Source organism: Panthera pardus, unplaced genomic scaffold (genome assembly GCF_024362965.1).
Source record: "Panthera pardus isolate Hobbes unplaced genomic scaffold, ASM2436296v1 HiC_scaffold_15, whole genome shotgun sequence".
Lineage (NCBI taxonomy): Eukaryota > Metazoa > Chordata > Mammalia > Carnivora > Felidae > Panthera > Panthera pardus.
The window spans coordinates 77,294,456-77,313,136 of NW_026526710.1; the positions used below are offsets into that span (position 1 = coordinate 77,294,456).

The 18,681-nt window shown below is 39.2% G+C and overlaps 1 protein-coding gene across 6 annotated transcripts in view; it reads left to right on the plus strand.

Moving 5' to 3' along the window:
* Positions 1 to 18,681, plus strand: part of CDH7 (cadherin 7) — a 120,570-nt gene that overhangs the window by 89,325 nt on the left and 12,564 nt on the right. For all 6 annotated transcript variants that reach the window (XM_019463810.2, XM_019463812.2, XM_019463807.2 and 3 more), the window contains 4 exons: positions 9,297 to 9,433; positions 10,238 to 10,359; positions 11,011 to 11,128; positions 14,183 to 14,434. In XM_019463810.2, coding sequence (XP_019319355.1) covers positions 9,297 to 9,433; positions 10,238 to 10,359; positions 11,011 to 11,128; positions 14,183 to 14,434 — 629 coding nt within the window. The remainder of the gene's footprint in view (positions 1 to 9,296; positions 9,434 to 10,237; positions 10,360 to 11,010; positions 11,129 to 14,182; positions 14,435 to 18,681) is intronic.

Sequence of the window (18,681 nt, forward strand, 5' to 3'; positions counted from 1 at the left end):
TCCAGATTGAGTTAGATCCCGAAGCGTCTTAGAGTTGTGAACCTTGTGCTCACACCTTTAGAAATGGTGTGGTTCTTAGAGGAGTGGAAGAGTAGTATTTGTTTTATTGTAACTGCTTGAAATGAGGCCGATAGTGTTTGAATTGTAAAACAGGATGGGAAACTGGATACTTCGCATTTAAATTTATCGACAGGTTTGTAGCATAATACTAAAATCTAGCATAGGCTACTTATATTTGGGATGTTTACCAATATGTGGGGTATGAGACTAGAATTCTAGAAGGAAACACATTCACTTTCCTCCAAAAAGACAGAATTGAGAGCCTCGTCTCATATGATCCCTTCCTTGCTCAGCACTTTTTATTTTTACCTACCTCTGGCACCAGCCAAAGCGATGAGTAACTCTTCTCTGTGCATATGCCCTTTCTTTAAAAGAGGACTGGGCATCTACATCACGATAAAGCATTTTGACCATCTAGAAGTATAGTAGCGATAGGTGGAAAGGTTAAATGAACTCTAAGCACGGTACTTAGCCAGAATATAACACCATCGTGAAATGTCATATCTTCCTTGGAGCTTGCCTAGCATTCAGATAGGGCACCTCCCCCATCATGTCATGTATACATTGTTTTCCTCTTCCCATATAGAAACTAGAAGCCCAAAATGCAAATTAGATGATAGTTAAGATTACTTAGCCAGAAGAAAAAAAAGGAAGAAGAAGAAGAAGAGGCTTTTTTGAAAGCAAAAGTAGATCATTGAGGTCCAGCATATACCTGGCTCTTTATGTTTTATGTAGTTGCTTACTGTTTCATGTAAATTTTGTCCCAGAATGCCAAATATCAGGGTTTATCTGTTGAATTTGGAAGGACAGGTCACGTTCTGATTTTGATCATCTTTCTGAATGTTAGAAACTTCGCTTCTGCGCGTCTCATCAACCAGACGGGAGACGCTAGGAGAGCAGCCTAGAGCCTAGAACACTCTTCACCCTTCATGTCAGCACTTGGAGACCAAAGCACTGCATCAGCATACATTTATTGAGAACCTGCTTTGTGCACAGTGCTGGGGAGAATACTGACAGGAAAAACAAAGATGAATAAAACATTTCCTCTGACCTCCAGGAACTTCCAATCCGGTTGAAGAAATAAGATCCCATAAACGTTAAACAAAATGAGGGGGGAAAGTGTCAGAGCAAATCATGAGATAAATTGTAGTCACTCTGAGCTCACTGGACAGGAGACTTCGTTTGAAGGAGTGATAGTGTAAGCGAGGCCTTGAGGGAGGGCAGAATTTGGACAGACCACGAAAACGTTATGCAGAGTCTGTTTATGTTTTATGTAGTTACATCTTAAGAGTCGAGTGCTGTTTTATGAAATCAGAAGTACTTCTCTAGGCAGCACAAACAGCCCGAAGTCCCTATGCTAAAAATAGCCAATGGATTGAAACATGATATCATCGCAAATAAGATTAGATGTGAAGGGGGGGGGGGGTCATACAAATTAATGGGGATTGTTTTCAGCATTTCTAACAAGTTAAATACAGAACTACATTTGGACTTATGTTCAAGGATTCTAAGGTAATATTACTTACCTGCAGGCACTTTTGGCATTCCTGGTATTTGATGTTCTCAGATAAAAGGTGATAAAATAGTATCAGATATTACATTATGTAGTGTGACTAGTATGAACGCATTTGGGATGTTTGAATAATTCAGTGTGCAGGTTTTTTTTTTTTAAAGTAGCCTGTATACATGCATATATTTGTACATATTATTTTAATCTAAATTATTTGGTAGTATCTTATTTTGTAAGAAACTTAGCCAGTAACATAGAGGAAAAATAGTGGTTCATGTGCAAAGTAGCAGAAATCTATTCCATCGGGAAAATATGAGCTTTAATGTCAAAATGCTGCCCAATTGAATATAACTATCACTAAAAATGAAAAAAAAAAAAAAGTTCACCTATGGTGGAGATAAAAAAAAGTGTTTTTATTATACTAGCGTATTTAATATCCAGAGATAATTTTCAAAATGTGAGTAGAAATTCCTAATATATGTGATCAATTTTTCCATCTTTTATCATATTGCCCTAGAATTAGAACTCTGCTTGGAGTTCTGAGTTAGCTTTTGGAAGACTGCAGGTAAGGAATTTATTGAAGATTACATTTCTCTTGATTTGTCCCTTGTATTATTTTCCACATTTAAAATGCTTATTGAAAAGTGTGATGAGTAGAAGAATACTAAATCCATAATGTGTTTCGGTGTGAGTCTTAGGGAACGGTCCATGAGGAAGAAAGATTAAGGAGCTATACTTACACTGAACTGTACTCTTAGCATTGTTTAGTTGCAATAATAGAAATTGGCCATAGATGACTGAAAAAAAGGACTTATTGAAGTAATTGGGGATAGCTCACAGAATTAAAGAAAACGTTGCATAGCCAGTACTCTGAAAACAGAAGACTAAGCTTTTTCTAGAAATATGACCAGCAAGAATGAGCAGATAGTCTTTTGAGGATGGGGCAGTGGGGTGAACCCGTGCCAACCCTGTTCTTTTCTCGTGGCCCTCTGTTTAAGGTTCACGTTTCTTGGAAAGTTTTTTGGCCTGTCTTAGGACGTGTGCCCCGTCTCTTACCCAGGAAGTTCTGGGCATCTTGATTGTGAGTACCATCAAGATTGCATGAGATTGGGAAGGTTTAAATCTCCAAGGAGAATCGAGTTGCCGTTATCAGCAGGGGGTGAGGGTACAAAGAGTAGCATCTCTAAGTGCTGAACTCAGTCAGTAGTTTATTTTGAAGAAATTTCTTGTTAAAGTCCCGTAAGGCAAGCATTATCATTCCTGTGTTATAATACATCTGCCTCCTGGTCACACAGTTAGAAAATGTGGTTCCAGGATTTTAGCAAGGTCTGTATGAGAAGCTGCCCACTCCTTACAGCAGTACACACACATGCACGCACACACACAAGACACACACACACACACAGGCACACAGAGGCACCCACCCACACATGCATTTCTTAAGATCTCAACTCGAATGACTCAGCTGTTTCTGTGTTCAGAATTGTTCGTGTATATTTATCACATTATCTTTTGCCATTTGGGGAGTAGCGGTGATACATTTGTGTTAATCTAGCTCACTCACCCACACGTCCTCTTTGTGAGTGTTCACATGCATCTCAGTAGCTGGGCGATAAGGATGCTGCTGGAGAAGAACATTTCGATTGATCTCCATAGCTTCTCAAACAGCAGCCATGGTAATAACAGGAGTTTATTAAGGAATTCTTTTCATTGCAGATGTACAGAGAGCCGAGCGTATACAGATGATTAGATGAGTTCCCAACCCTCTTGTTATCTAGCTGGAAAGAGGTGGTACACAAAATCTTACTTAAAAAAGCAAATGTTAAATCTGGAAATGATAAACCATCTTGTAAAACTGTCTCATTTTGCGGCGAAAGAAACAGAACAGTATAAATAGTGATTCGAGAGCCCAAATGAGTACAGGAGGGCAGTGGCAGGGTCGGGGCCATAAATCGTGTCCTTTATTTCCTTGCGTGTGATTTGTGGTGGGGAGCACCAGGTTCACAGATCCTAACTACTGCAGGGTTTCTTAAAAAGGCATAACTTGTAAATTGTTTTTGCTTTGGTTTTTGCTTTTAGTTTAAAATATTTGTTTTGAAAAAAGTTGTAAGATCTAGAGAACAGAGAGATCCAAATATGTGTCCTCCAACTGTTCCCTACATTAAACATTAAGGGATTTTAGTGACAGCCTGTATTCTTTATACAAACCAAGAAAGGCCCATTATGGATTATATGCGTGTATCATATTTTTAAAACAGAGTGGCTTTAATGAACTAAACTTCAGAGATGTTGCTTTGACTATGAATTGTTCTTTTTTTTTTTTTTTTCTTGGCAATATACTATAGGAACAGCCTTGATTTCCCAGTACCGAGTGCCCTAATTTTTTGTTTGATCCTAGGGAAATTAGAGTTACAAAAATATGCAGTGACTCTCTGTGATAATGTAGGATAATTGCTAAGATCAGATCAGACACTTACAAAATTTTGGAGATCTCTGTTTCAACTCACTTATTAATAAATTTGGGCTGAGGGATTAAATTACTGGTAGTCCCTCCAGGCAGTCAGATCAAGCTTGGTGCTAATATCCTAGGGTGTCCTGACTTCGAATCCTGGGGTCCCACAGTCACATCACATCATACTACATTATTTTTTAAAGACTTTTCCAAAATTATTACTGGCATGATTTAACAGAAACTTGATGCTGGGGGCGGGGCATGGGTCGAAATGAAGAACACTCTTGGGTTGGCAAAAATCCATAACACGTTAGCTTTTAGGTTTAAATCTTGCTGCTTTCTGATGTTGTTCTTGGGCTTTCTTTCTGAAACCGGTACCCATTTTCTTCAAAATGATGTATGGCAGGACCCTGTCCCATGAGCCTTCCTTTTCCTCCCAAATAAATCAACCACATTTTCTGATTTGCTCTTCTCCACAAGCAAAGCCCCAAACCTCTGAGGCCTGAGGGTCTCTGATTTGAGGCAGGAATGCAATTCTCCAGGATGGCAATTAAGTCCCATGTATCCAAAGCCAGGAAAATGGAGATGAGTTAGAGCAGAAGTCAAGACAGCTCCTCTGTGCTTGCTCCACATCTGGCGCCTTAGAGAGGCCCTGATTGGGGGGAAAAATTCTTTCTCTTTTATGTAATTGGAAAGGCTTGCTGCTTTAATGCTAGAGGACTGTCTTCAAGGAATCATAGGACTAAAATAATTGGAAAGGCGGAAACACAGAGTACAGGAGGACCAACATGAGGAAAGACATCAGAAATGGAGAGACACATGGCCTTTTAATTAATCCGTTAACATCAGTTTGACTGGCTTAGGGTTTTAGATAAGAGAGCATTGGGGAAAAAGCGAAAAGAAGCTGAATCGTAAAGTTGTAAGTGACAGGGACTAAAAGCTCGTTTATGGGTAATGTGGTACATAATGGACAGGTGGCTCAGATGACACGGTTCTGAATCTTGTCTCCATCAACAACCAACTGTGAGATGTTAGTATCTAATTCTGAAATACCACCATAATAGTACCTGCTTGCCCTTGTTTGAAATTGTGCTTGGCTAGTTGCAACAAAGCTTAACACTAATGACTTACTAATGAGAAGTCTGGAGCTATGCACCCAAGGACTGACAATTTGGCAGTATAATGTCATCAAGGGCCTTGGCTTCTCATGCCAAGCACTCATCACCTCCTATTTACAAGATGGTTTTTGGACCTCTTCCATTGTGTGCGTGTCCCAGGTGAGATGGAGGGGAAGGGGCAGACATCAAATGCAAGCTGAATTATCAGCTCTTTCCTATCGTCTGTAGGGGTTTTTCAGTCATGCTCGACTCAACTTTCTTCATCTCATTTGCTAAAATGTTAATATAAGGAGATTGACACTGCATCAGCATGGAAGACTAGTAATCCCAGTTGTTCAGCTGAACACATGGCTGCGTCTAACAAAAGCAAGGTTCTATTAATAAGAATGAAGGGTAAATGAATATTAGACATGTAAGTAGAAGTCTTTGTTACACATGACCCTTCACAGTTGAGGATTCAGAGAAAAACGTCAACTCTGCTTTAAATACTCAGCTCGTTCCGAAAACGGGAAAGTTACGAAGAACTGATAGTTTTGGGGAAAGGCCGCTGGATCTGCTTTAAATCTACTGAATTTGAGTTCAAGACATTGCAGGAGTCCGGAGCAGTTCACAGCTCTCAAGAAAAGGACTGAGGCTGGACAGTGAGATTTCAAGCTGCCTGCCTAATAAATGGATAGAGCAGAAGCTTTAACAGCGGCAGATCACAGAAGTGATCTCTTTCATTGGTTCCTCCAACATGCATTGAAAGAGGCCAAGTTTTCTTAGGCTGTCATTTGCAGAGAGTAGAGGGATCATCGTGAGTCCGAACACCACTAGCAGCATGAGGAGATGCACTGACATGCACTTCAGTTTGTGATTAGAGAAACAACCTATCCCCTTCCTTTCTGTTCAGCCTCTAATTGACTCGGGCCATCGAACATCTCAGGGCCGTGGCCCGTGGGTCCAGACCTGTACAAGGTGCTCCTCTGAACTTCTTTAGGCTCTTCCTTTTCTTTTGGCTCAGTCAGTCCTCCTGAGAGACATCTGGCACCTCTCACTTAAAAAATGCCCATGTAATCATCACTTCTCTTGATTGAAGGGCTGCTTTTCTTAGGTAACTTTATATCGTAGTGAATGTCTCCTATATAAAATCTAGGTTTTTGTATGCCTGGAAGGACTGGTTGAAAATAAGGAACCCCTTTAAAAGAATTAACATTTATTTATTTTTGAGAGACAGAGACAGAGCATGAGCAGGGGAGGGGCAGAGAGAGAGGAGACACAGAATCCGAAGCAGCTCCAGGCTCCAAGCTGTCAGCACAGAGCCTGATGCGGGGCTCGAACCCACAAACTGTGAGATCATCACCTGAGCCGAAGTCGGATACTCAACCTACTGAGCCACCCAGGCGCCCCTGAAAATAAGAAACCCCTTTAATCCTCAGTGATCCCAAGTCCTTGTGATGAAGAAGTATGACCACCACCCGGAGTGTTCTGGACAACCCGTGTCCTCTGTGTCCTTGCCAAGACCTTCAATCTCAAGCCAACAGCTCATTCTTTCCCCACATCTGCTCTGACTCCCTCCGCCTTAGCCTCGGAGAGCAATTTGTTAGTTTTCTCCTAATACGTTGATAAGGAGTAAAATAATGCAGAATCTAGGCTACAGTGTATGGCCATTGGAACTGCTTGTACTTGGAAGTTGCTGAGAAGCTGGATGCAAGAGTAAGTGAGAAAAACAAAGTCACTGACCAGTTCTAGATTTTCTGATCGAACATTCAAGTGACTGGTGGTGTCATTTACTCGGAGGAGAAAGAGTAGGGGAAGTAGGGGCTTGGGAGACTGTAGCAGTTACAACATCAGTTGGGACATGTTACATCTCAGTTCATGTCATCTATCCATGTGGTGACATTAAGCAGGCAATTCAATATATAAGTCTAGTGGGCCAAGAGGATTTTATGTGAATTTTGGAGTAATCAAAAATACACAAGTTATTTAAGCCATGGGACTGTATAAATTTGCAAAGGAAAAGAGTTTTATATAAAGAACATAAGAGGACCTGCAGGAGAGTTTTCAGATTTTAAGTAAAGGGCAGTCATGAAGAGGAAGGTGAAGCACAAACACACACACAAACACACACAGGCACACAATATCTTCTTTATCTATTCATCAGTCAATGGATCTTTGGACTCTTCCCATAATTTGGCTATTGTTGACAATGTTGCTGGAAACGTCGGGGTTCATGTGCCCCTTTGAATCAGTGATTTTGTATCCCTTGGGTAAATACCTAGTAGTGCAATTGCTGGACTGTAGCGTAGTTGTGCTTTTAACTTTTTGAGGAACCTCCTTACTGTTTTCCAGTGTGGCTGCATCAGTTTGCATTTCCGTCAATAGTGTAAGTGGGTTCCCCTTTCTCCACATCTTGCCTGTTGTTTCCTGAGCTGTTAATTTTAGCTAATCTGACAGGTGTGAGGTGGTATCTCATTGTGGTTTTGATTTGGGTTTCCCTGATGACGAGTGATGTTGAGCATCTTTTCACGGGTCTGTTAGCAATCTGGATATCTGCTTTGGAAAAATGCCTACTCATGCCTTGTGCCTGTTTCAGTTTCTTGGTCTTCTTACCTCCAGTGATCTGTTTTTCTGCCTTGATTTAGTCCTAGATTCTCACGAACATACTTGTGACTTGTCAGCTCTCGTATATACGCTACTGTTGAAAATCTACCTCGAGGATCTTAATCTTTGTCCACTACTTTCCACTTTAGAAATTCCGCATCCTGAAAGAGATTTATAATGTACTGATGCAATAAGAATCTTGTCAAATCAGTCTATCTTATTTCCTTAGTTCTTCCTTACCAACTTATAGATCATGGGCCTTCCTTATTATCACTCTTATGTACATGCCCCTGTTGTCCATAACCCCCCCCCCCGCCGTCCATTGTCCGTGACCAGTTAAAATAACCCTATGCTCTTTATGCGCCTTTATGACAACAGAGCAAGACAGACACATAGAATGACTGGTTTCATATTAAATCGATGAACATAAATCTCAAAGTATCAATCCACAATGCTTAGCTCTTCTGTTATACATTCCCTGGTCTCTGCGTGTGTATTTATATTTATTTATATTTCTGTCTCTTCTAAAAAAAATGACTACTCTTCTCAAAGTACCTTCACCCCTTTGCTCTCTCAGCTGACAATCTTGTTTCATATGCCATCAAGAAAATAGAAATCATCAGAAAATAAGTTCCTAACATTCTCAGTACCCAAACACCTACTATTGCTGGACAAAGACAATATTTGTTGGTTTGCGGTTAATTTTCTAATATTTTCTGATGCCTCCTCTTTCCTTGCTATGTGTCTAGCATTTTGTGATACATCAGACTGGAAGTAGATGATTCTATTTAATAATAGTGTTGGAGAACTATGGAAACATAGAATACTTTCTTAAATTGGGTATGCGTTTATCTGTTGGTTTTGTCTGTTTTTAAATGAGATCCCTTTACTCAACTAGAATGACTTGGGGGTGGCATTTAAAGACAGTCATTAATGGGAGGTGGGTGAATTTTGTATACAGAACAAATAACAGCATAATGGATTAAGAACGCAGGTAGAACATTTTTCACTCATATTTGGATAGCAGATATTTTGAGAAAATGCTCCTATACACCAAAATATTCATGTAATTTTAGGGGTTCTACCTTGAAACTTCTCTATGGAATCCTGGTCAAGATCCTGAGGGATTTTTTTTAAGTTTGGGGGGTTAAGATCTGGCTGGAGTTGTCAAGACAAAAGGTCTATGTGAATGGTCAGGATGTCTGTGTATATTTCATTTTAGAGGGACCTATAACCATGGCAGGGGCTACTAAGTCTATCGTAAGTGATTTGGGGGAACTAACATAATAATAAAATAAATTTGAAACTTATAATATCAAATCTGCTGTGAAGAGAACTGTACTAGGGTATTTATTTTTTACTGACAGAAAATCAAAAAGATTACTGACAAGAACTTATGAACCAAGTATGACTTTGGTGAAGTTTTAAGCTAAGCGTGTATTTGTACTAACATGACAGATTGTGGTGTCAGCAGGATTTGATGAGTGGCCGTGTAATTAATGAAATAAATTTAGCAAATGATAATCAAACATAAATATTGAAGTGTTTTTCTTCTTTTTTAATGTTGCATTAGGTATTCAATTGACAGAAACACAGACTTGGAGAGATATTTCAATATCGATGCCAACAGTGGAGTTATTACAACCGCCAAATCTTTGGATCGAGAGACAAATGCTGTTCATAATATCACAGTTCTTGCAATGGAAAGCCGTAAGTTGCAAGGTTTAGTATTCAGTTAGGATGGGGGACACTGAGAGTGGAGAGTGGGTTGTCACGAGGTTATCGTTTCTACTTGAGTCATATTACGTGCTTATTCAAGTTAAGCAAAACTTTGAAAATCCTTAATTTCCAGCTGTGAAATAAATTTATATTCATTAGCTTTATTTTCTAATGCTCAGAAAGTTAATGAAAAGAGAGGACTATAAGATAATGGGCCTGAGTTACCTGCAGAGGATTTCTTGTTGCTTTGTAGTCGTATTTCATAAGCTACATTTATGCTGATACAGAGTTGGGCCAGTAGCTTCCAGAAAGTAGTAGGTTGATCTCTAGCCAAGACACTCAGATTTGCATATTAATGTCAAACTCATTTGAGTCTCTGATAAGAAAGACATCGACATAATAATGCGCACTTCTATGTTATGCATATTATGTACATATATATGTGTACATTATATACGTGTAGTCCTACACACCTGAGCTCTAGCTTCAAAGAACATTGAAATTCATGGTTTGTCATTCTTTCAATGATTTTCTTATCAAGGACTAAAAAAATGCATATACTGTACGTATATATGATGCTTGGATCAAATTTTCTGTTGCTCTCTTTGAAGTCTACAGTGTCAAGTTTCTAGATTTCTTTCAAAGTTTGGTCATTTTCTTACTAGGGTCATGCTTTAGAGAGGCCAACCCTTTTGATTGATCCTAATTATTTTTAATAGGACTTTCTTGAGTTAAATGGCAATGGAATAACAGCTTTACTCTGAGTAAATGATAAGACATTTTCCTCTTTATTAGAGAATCCGTCTCAAGTTGGAAGAGGCTATGTGGCCATTACTATACTCGACATCAATGACAATGCCCCTGAATTTGCTATGGACTATGAAACCACCGTGTGTGAAAATGCCCAGCCAGGGCAGGTGAGAGCTTTCAGAACACCAGCCTCCTAGCTTGTGATTTCTTTTAAAATATCCAGCAGCAGTTGCCCTTGAAATTCTGTCAGCTTTAAGATAAAATATAGTCAGCATGTCTCAGCAAAACTAACACTTTGATGTGTAGTATAAACTAATATTGAAGGAACTTTAAAATTCTGGTTTAATTGGGATGATGAAATTTCTCAGGAAGAAAGATAAACATTGTAAAAGCCATAGTAAATGGTTGAGGGCTTTGACTCCTTTAAGAAGTCTAGCATATTAAGCTTGATTGAGCTGTTCCCCACTTTACACAGCAGGGCGTAAGTACCTTGAACTTCAAAGAATTAAGCGTAGTTTAATCTCGGTCTGGTTTGTTCTACTCATCCATTTTGTTCAGTGTTTTGTAATGTTTACGGGGATGGTGTCATCCGTTGGTACAGCTTATGTCTCAGGTTCACAAAAGTAAATTCAAACACAGCGTTTGAAAAGGACACGGCTTGTTTTTCAGAGCCCTTTTTAGATTGAGTTCATATTAGCTTATCTGCTCCTTCCTTCCAGAAGGATGGTGTTTATTATAAGGTATAGAATTGCTCTTCTCTGTCACAGAAAACAAAGCCGAGCACAACATATTTTCATGTTTTACTTCTCCGTCCCTAGGTTATCCAGAAGATCAGTGCCGTTGATAAAGATGAGCCATCCAATGGACACCAGTTTTATTTCAGCTTAACGACTGATGCAACAAATAACCACAACTTTTCATTGAAAGATAACAAAGGTGAGGGATTATTATGGTCACCAGTGGAGGCAGCAGGTACAAACTCTCTAAACAACTACTATTTCTTGCTCAGGGATCCTGATTGTGGAATACATATACATACACATACAAGGACATTAATTAAAGGGCAGTGAGTGGAGTGCCTGGGTGGCTCGGCCAGTTAAGCATCCAACTCTTGAATTCGACTCAGATCACGATCTCACAGTTTTGTGAGTTTGAGCCCCAGTGGCACAGGGCCTGCTTGCGATTCTCTCTCTCTGCCCTTTCCCCGCTCGTGCTGTCTCTCTCTCTCAAATAAACTCTTAAGGGGCTCGTTGCCCTTAAATTTTTTTTTTTTAAGTAATTTTTATCTGTGGATTTGCTGTCATTAAGAAGCAGCTAAATCACTTCTGGCCAAAATCCAAATCAGGGAAAAGGCAGGTCCACCTTTCTCTTTACTCCTAGACATTTGAGGGGCCAGCGAAATGTATCAATAAAGCTATCCTATATAGGCATAACTGAGACGTTAGGAAAATAATTGGTATTTCCAATCTGATTTCAACATAAATCAATTTTGACCTAATACCTTCAATAGCAACATCAGTTATTCCTTTATTTTTACATAAAAGTAATCCATGCAGATAATTAAAAGATCTACTCCTCATGCAAGGAAATATAAAAAAGAATTTCCTGTCATCCTCAATCTCATTTCTTTGCGTCAGAGGTGAACACTCTTACCAGTTCCCTAAGTGTCATTATAGAAACATACTTACAGAGGCCTGTAAGTATATTCTGATTTTTCTTAAATAAATAAATATATATACAATATTTATATTTTATAAATATATACAGACTTACAGGCATATATAATTATATATAAACAACTTATGTAGACAATTATATATATATACATATAAAATTATAGACATATACACAACATATAGACGATTATAAGAACTTTTAAGGGAAGCAGAAGACCATTCTGTTGTCTAATTTTGAATCTATTCACAGGTGATTTCATTCAAGGTATTTATTTTAACAGAAGGGTATTTGCAACTGATATATTGAGAAGAATATTCCCCCACTAATACAGAAGATGTATTTCTTTCAGCTTGAATATGTGAATCAGGCTTCAGGAACAAAAAAAACAAAAAAACAAAACGTAGAAACAGATTTGCTAGTCAAACAGTGGCTCATCTAAAATGACTTAGAAGGTGGGCATTATACCTCCATCCTGTTTAGCGCAGAAAATCCAAGTTTGACCTCAAAACTTCAATCTTAAAATATTTTTCCTGATTCCATCCTCTGCTTAAATGAGAACACTATCTTGTCCCTTCTGTAACATAAAAGGAAGAACATTCTCTATGTGGGTAATCCCAAACTCTCTGGCTTAATCATATTTGCAAGGGACAGTTCTCAGCACTTGGATTCACCCAGCACAAATGCAGAGAGGGGAATTTATGACCTTTCCAAGAAGAGAGTATCTCCCCCATGTGTCATCATCATGTAGTGCCATGATTTTTGGACAGTAAACGCACACTTGAAAGACTTCCCTAAGTCAAGCCCAGAGCGTCCTAGCATGAACCATGTAAGAATTAGGAGATTAGTTCTTATATTGGCTTCCATCAAACTGCATAGAGAACATCACACATCTTATGATATCTTTCCTGAGCACAGGGCTCCCTTCTCGTGTATTGGGCATTTTTGCACGTGTTCCTTGATTCGGCGTGTGTGTGCGCGTGCACAAGTGTGCTCTCTGATGCCAGGCATGTCAGATTAACGTTCAGCAACTCTGAAACAACTTTGTGTATCACATCATGAATACATACATCTGAGTGGTTGAGAGGCCAAGAAACAGACGTCGCGTTACTATTAAGTGTATAGAGAAACATACTGAAAACAATATCCTTCAGCCGCATGTGTGGGTTTTTAATGAACACCTCAAATTCACGTTTTAAAACAGAAGATTCGTTTACATAAAAACTTACCGGATGGAATCCAAAAAGCAAACAGTTTCTCTTGCCATATTTGTAATTGCAGGATATATGATTTCTTTGGTCTCCTGTGAGCTTGCTGTTTGGTGCTATTTGGATAGAATAGATTTCAGCTTGCTCTTTCACTAGAGCATTGTTAATTCTTAGATAACATTGGATAAATGTCTTTTTGATAGCTTGGAAAGGAGATACAATATTAAAGTACACTGGATGAAACTAGCATCCTATTTTCCTTTATGTGTTAATTGCTGTAAGTTTAAAGGACCACATACATTCTCTAATTAGTTAATGAAGACAAGTTAGTTGGGTAAACCGCTAGCAGATAAGAAAAAATATTTCTGATCTAGAAATCACATTTATGTGATACAGACTTATTGATCACCGTTAAAAGTTTCATAATTACTTTAAACATTCAGATGAAATAGACTATTGAATACAAATTAAACCCAAATGACCCATTTTATCACTGACACAATGTTTATACACATGGGGCCTGGGTCACGATATATACCGATAAGGATTTTTGAAAACTACAGTGTCATTTCTCTCTGATAGCTATACTTAGATAAAGCCGGATCGACTTATTTTAATTGTTTCTATATTGGGTTTGAGACAGGTGGAGATTTTTGGGCCATCTCATGATTCTGCAAAGATACCCTGTTCATTTGCATCATCCTCTTTGTAAGTGTGTGGTTCGAAACCTAAGAGAAGTAAGAGGGTAGACTGCATGGAATTTTCACAAAGCTGCAGTTAGTAAGTGATGAATAAAAATTTCCATATTCAGTTTTCCTTTGTCACTGTTCCCTTTGGTCATAACTCCATAGCATGAGGTAAATGTATTAAACTGTACTACAGTGAACCAGTATTGGGTAACATATAGCGCTCAGTCTAAACACACCAAACAGAAGGACTTAACTCACATACATCGTGCGCGTGTGTGTGTTTCTTCCAGAAGTTTGTACTGCTTAAACCCCCTCACCTATTTCGCCCCTCCTCCCACCCTCCCCCTTAAATGGATACAGTTTGGCAGGACTGAGTCTGCCAGAAATCTTGGGTTACACGTTTGCTTTCTTTATCCTAGACAACACGGCTTCCGTTCTCACCAGGAGAAACGGCTTCCGGAGACAGGAGCAGTCTGTGTACTACCTGCCCATCTTCATCGTGGACAGTGGTTCGCCTTCGCTCAGCAGCACGAACACCCTCACCATCCGCGTCTGTGACTGTGATGCCGACGGGGTAGCCCAGACCTGCAACGCGGAGGCCTACGTCCTACCTGCCGGCCTCAGCACCGGAGCCCTGATCGCGATCCTTGCCTGTGTCTTGACGTTACTGGGTGGGTACAGTTTCCAGTGCTTTCGCTGCGAGAGCAGTCACGACAACCCTGCATGGACCGTGACCCTTCTCTTTCCTTTGGCCTTGGGTACCTTTTTGAGAACATACGCAAATGTTCCCTTCTATTGTGTTTTGTTCAGTGAGCAACCCATGATCCTTTGGCCACACTTTCCCATGGTATATTTAAAACACAGCTCAGAAAAAAAAAAAAAAATACCAATCTCTTTTTTAAAATCGCAGTGAAGATACAGGACTGTTTAAAAATGATTTTTTTTTTCAAATTTACCATGTTGTTTTACAGTACCCTACAGAGTCATCTTTTAGACCAGAATCTTCTCTATGTTGTTTTTTTTTTAATTTTTTTTTTCAACGTTTTTTATTTTTTATTTTTGGGACAGAGAGAGACAGAGCATGAACGGGGGAGGGTCAGAGAGAGAGGGAGACACAGAATCGGAAACAGGCTCCAGGCTCCGAGCCATCAGCCCAGAGCCCGACGCGGGGCTCGAACTCACGGACCACGAGATCGTGACCTGGCTGAAGTCGGACGCTTAACCGACTGCGCCACCCAGGCGCCCCTCTATATTGTTTTGATGAGAAAATTACTTCAGAAATTTTGGCTTTATATGCCCCCTCTTTTCAGAAAAGGTGTAAGGAATATTTTATAATTATTCACAAAGCTAAAGAGATTGTAATTCCAGCAGTGCAAAAGTTACAGTTTTCCCCAGAATTAACATATTTAATTGTACTCTCCTGGATTATTTCATTACATGGTTAAATAAGATTTACAACTTGTATTAGAATTACAGTTTTGTAAGAGATTATGCAGTACGCTTTTAAAAATTGGGAGCTAGCCAACATGGGCATTGAGTAATGGGTTTATTCCTTAGCTACACTCTCTTTCACAGTGTAACTTTCCACAGCAAGGACAATGAGCATTTACGATTGCATTTGAGACCGTGCTGTGTGTTTTCTAAGGTAAATGGGTCTGATATAATTTGTGAACCCATTTATAATATATTTTTATAAAAGCAGAACTTGGCGATGTGAGTCATCATTGTGTAATCTTTAAAAACAAGATTTATGGAGTTAGGTAAACCTAGTGTTTATTACTGCTCCCAACATACACTGGTTTTTCACCAGAGGAACATTAATTCTTCTAAAGCTGGCTTCTTAATCTATGAGGGGAAAATAGTAGAACTAGACCCATAAGGTTATTGTCAACCTTAAACGAGACAGTCATGTGCCTACCACATAGTGGACATTCAGTAACTTTTAAGCGTTATTGGTGAAGCAAGTTCCCAACCCGTGACCTAAGCTAAGACCTAGTTACTAACGCACTGTCAATGATCTCACACAAATGTAAACTACGTTTTCGATAACTTCAGCTAACCAAATAACTTCACACAGGTGGCAGAAAGTCTCAGAAAACCATTAGACATGGCAATTCCCAGTTAAAGCCTGATGAGAATTGAAAGGACTAGCCTCAGTTTTGAAAAAGATGGAACCATTGCAAAGGTAAATGGTATGTGGATGACTCTTCTTGAACTTAACTTGGCTAGTTTATCACACACCATTTAGATTACATCGGACTTCAAAAGAATAAGGTAAAATTGGATTTCCCAGAATTTAATCATACCCAGCAGTCAATTATCTTTTTTTAAGGCTGTCTAATGAAGCCTGATTCATTGTTAGAACATACTTTTACCTTGGACTTAGGGGTTCCTTGCAATTTAGGTTGCTTGGTTCTAATTAGTTAAGAATCATTACCTAGCTGTCACTGGTAAGTGAAATTGAGTATTATTAGATTTCATTTTTGCATATAATATATATGAGGATTTGTATGTGTATACGTATATCTTAGGGTAAGTTTATAGGTTTTTGTTGATTTCTTCAAAATTTAAGAACTTGGCTCAGTAATCAGCATGTCCAAAAACTGGTATTTCTGTCCAGCACTGAGTCTCTTTGTGCCTTATTTCCTGAGTCTTTAGAAGCAGATAGTCGGGACTTTGCATGTTCTTTTGGTTCTGTCTCCTCAATCGTAGACTCTAGGTTTTCACACAGTATGTACCGAAGTCAATGTGACTGAGTATTTGGGGTGAGGGTGGTGTGGATGGGACAGCCAGCCTGGCACGGATCATGGCTTCTAGTGCACAAGTAACACATTCTTTCCACCTCAAGAAGTAAGATGACACTCAATACCAGGTTTTATAGTTCAGCCTTTTTAGGCTTCTGAATAAATATTGCAAGAAAAAAAGAAAGGTAAAAGGGTGGAAATAGGGAAGAACTCCTTGAGAATCTAGGTCACTTTAGGGATGTTGTGGTCCAGTGAGGTTTTAAATTAAAGCTACTTATAAGATGAGAGAAAGGGATGCCCTGAAGGTTCCAGAATGCTCCTACAGGAAGGCATCGCAGAAATCCATTCCAACCCAAACCTCTGCATTTTGCAGAGGGGGAGAGTGAGGTACAATGAAGTTCAAGGATTTCAGGAGTTCATATAACAATGGCGATTATGGCATAAGATTCTAGGTCTCCTTATTCTCAGTCACTGATTTTTGGATTAATCTACAAAGGAATTGCACCTTGAAAATACATTTGTTTAATGTTCATATGTAGTCCTTTCTTAAAATTGGAAAGTCATGTTGTCTGAAGTTGGTCGTGTTGACTTCACCTCTGTGTCCTTTTAATTTCATGGGTGAAATCTTTCCCGACTCTTCTCCCATCCCCACTTTGTTCTCACCCTTTCTGACTTATTTGCGTGGGAATTCTCTGAATGAAAGACATGATCCCACAGTTAGAGCCTGAAGCTTCCTTTACTTCCACTGAATACAACTTGAACGAGAGAGATTATGGTCATATTCAACGTTCATGAGAAAGTTATCAACGAGATGCAGTTATTTTGCCAGTAGAAACATTTCACCAATATATGGCAAGATCCTTTAGTATTCTAATGTCTAAATATTTTGCCCCCAAATTGTTACACATTTTGATCATAAACTCATAATTGTTGACATATATGCTTATTTTTCAACCAGGCTGAAAGCACTTCAAAAAAATTTTTATGAATGACACTAACTTACTACTTCAGTGGATTTTGAGAAGTGAGCAGACAGAAAGAATTTCAGTTGTTTTAAATACGGATTTGGGGCACCTGGGTGGCTCAGTCGGCTAAGCATCCAACTTGATTTCAGCTCAGGTCATGATTTCACGGTGGTCGTGAGACCGAGCCCCATGTCAAGCTCTTTGCTGACAGAGCAGAGCCTGCTTAGAATTCTGTCTCTCCCTTTCTCTGCTCCTTTCCTGCTTGTGTGTGCTCGCTCACTCTTCCAAAATAAACAAAAAAATAAAATAGGGTTTCAGTATTATTGCACGTCTATCCAAAGACTGTAATAGCCAGTTTCTTCATTAGTCTGCACAGTTACTTTGTTAGCTTGTGCATTTTCCTGCACGTTAAAACTGTCACTGAATTTACTATATTCAGTTTTGTTTTTCCCTATTTGGACCATTAGGTCCAAGTAATTGAAGTCCTATAACACCCCCTCTGGCTCTTTGCTCTTCAGCCACAATTGGGATTTGTTAGACTGGCCCAGCTTCAAGTGCAATAAGACATTTGTAGAACACACTGCTTACCACATGGAATTCAAGTTCAAGTTCTTCCAGTGTGCCCAGGATGGCCAGCTTCACATTCAGCTGTCATGCGTCTTTTCACTTTTCCTTCCTGATGTACGAAGTGCTGAAGTGTACTTGCTCCCCTGTGATTCTGGCCACTCATGCTTTTGTTCAACAGGAAAATATATTCCCAGTTTTGTAAGTGACAATATTACCTAACTAAAAAAAAAAATGCGGAGAACAATATGATAGCACTACGTAAAAGACTGAGCCCCATCATAATCTATAATGATCAAAAGTACTTGATACAGCACTCCTATTGATAATAAAGGACTGAAGTAGCCAATTTACGATGGCACATGGTTCCCCTTTCAAACAAACGCAAGCATAGTAAAAAATGAATTGCATTCAATAAGCTCATACTAAGAGCTAGCCATTAGTTATGTGCTTTACAAGCATGGTCCGATTTAATGCTCGTAACACGCATTTCCTAGGCAGGTGTTAGTAAGCAGTCGTATGCCCACTTTTTTATATGAGAAAACTCTAAATTGGAGGAGACATGCACAAAGTTATAAGGTGTCAGAGCCAGGACTCAGACACAGGCGGGCCTGGCTTCTGAATGTCCTTTATAAGGCATGTTTC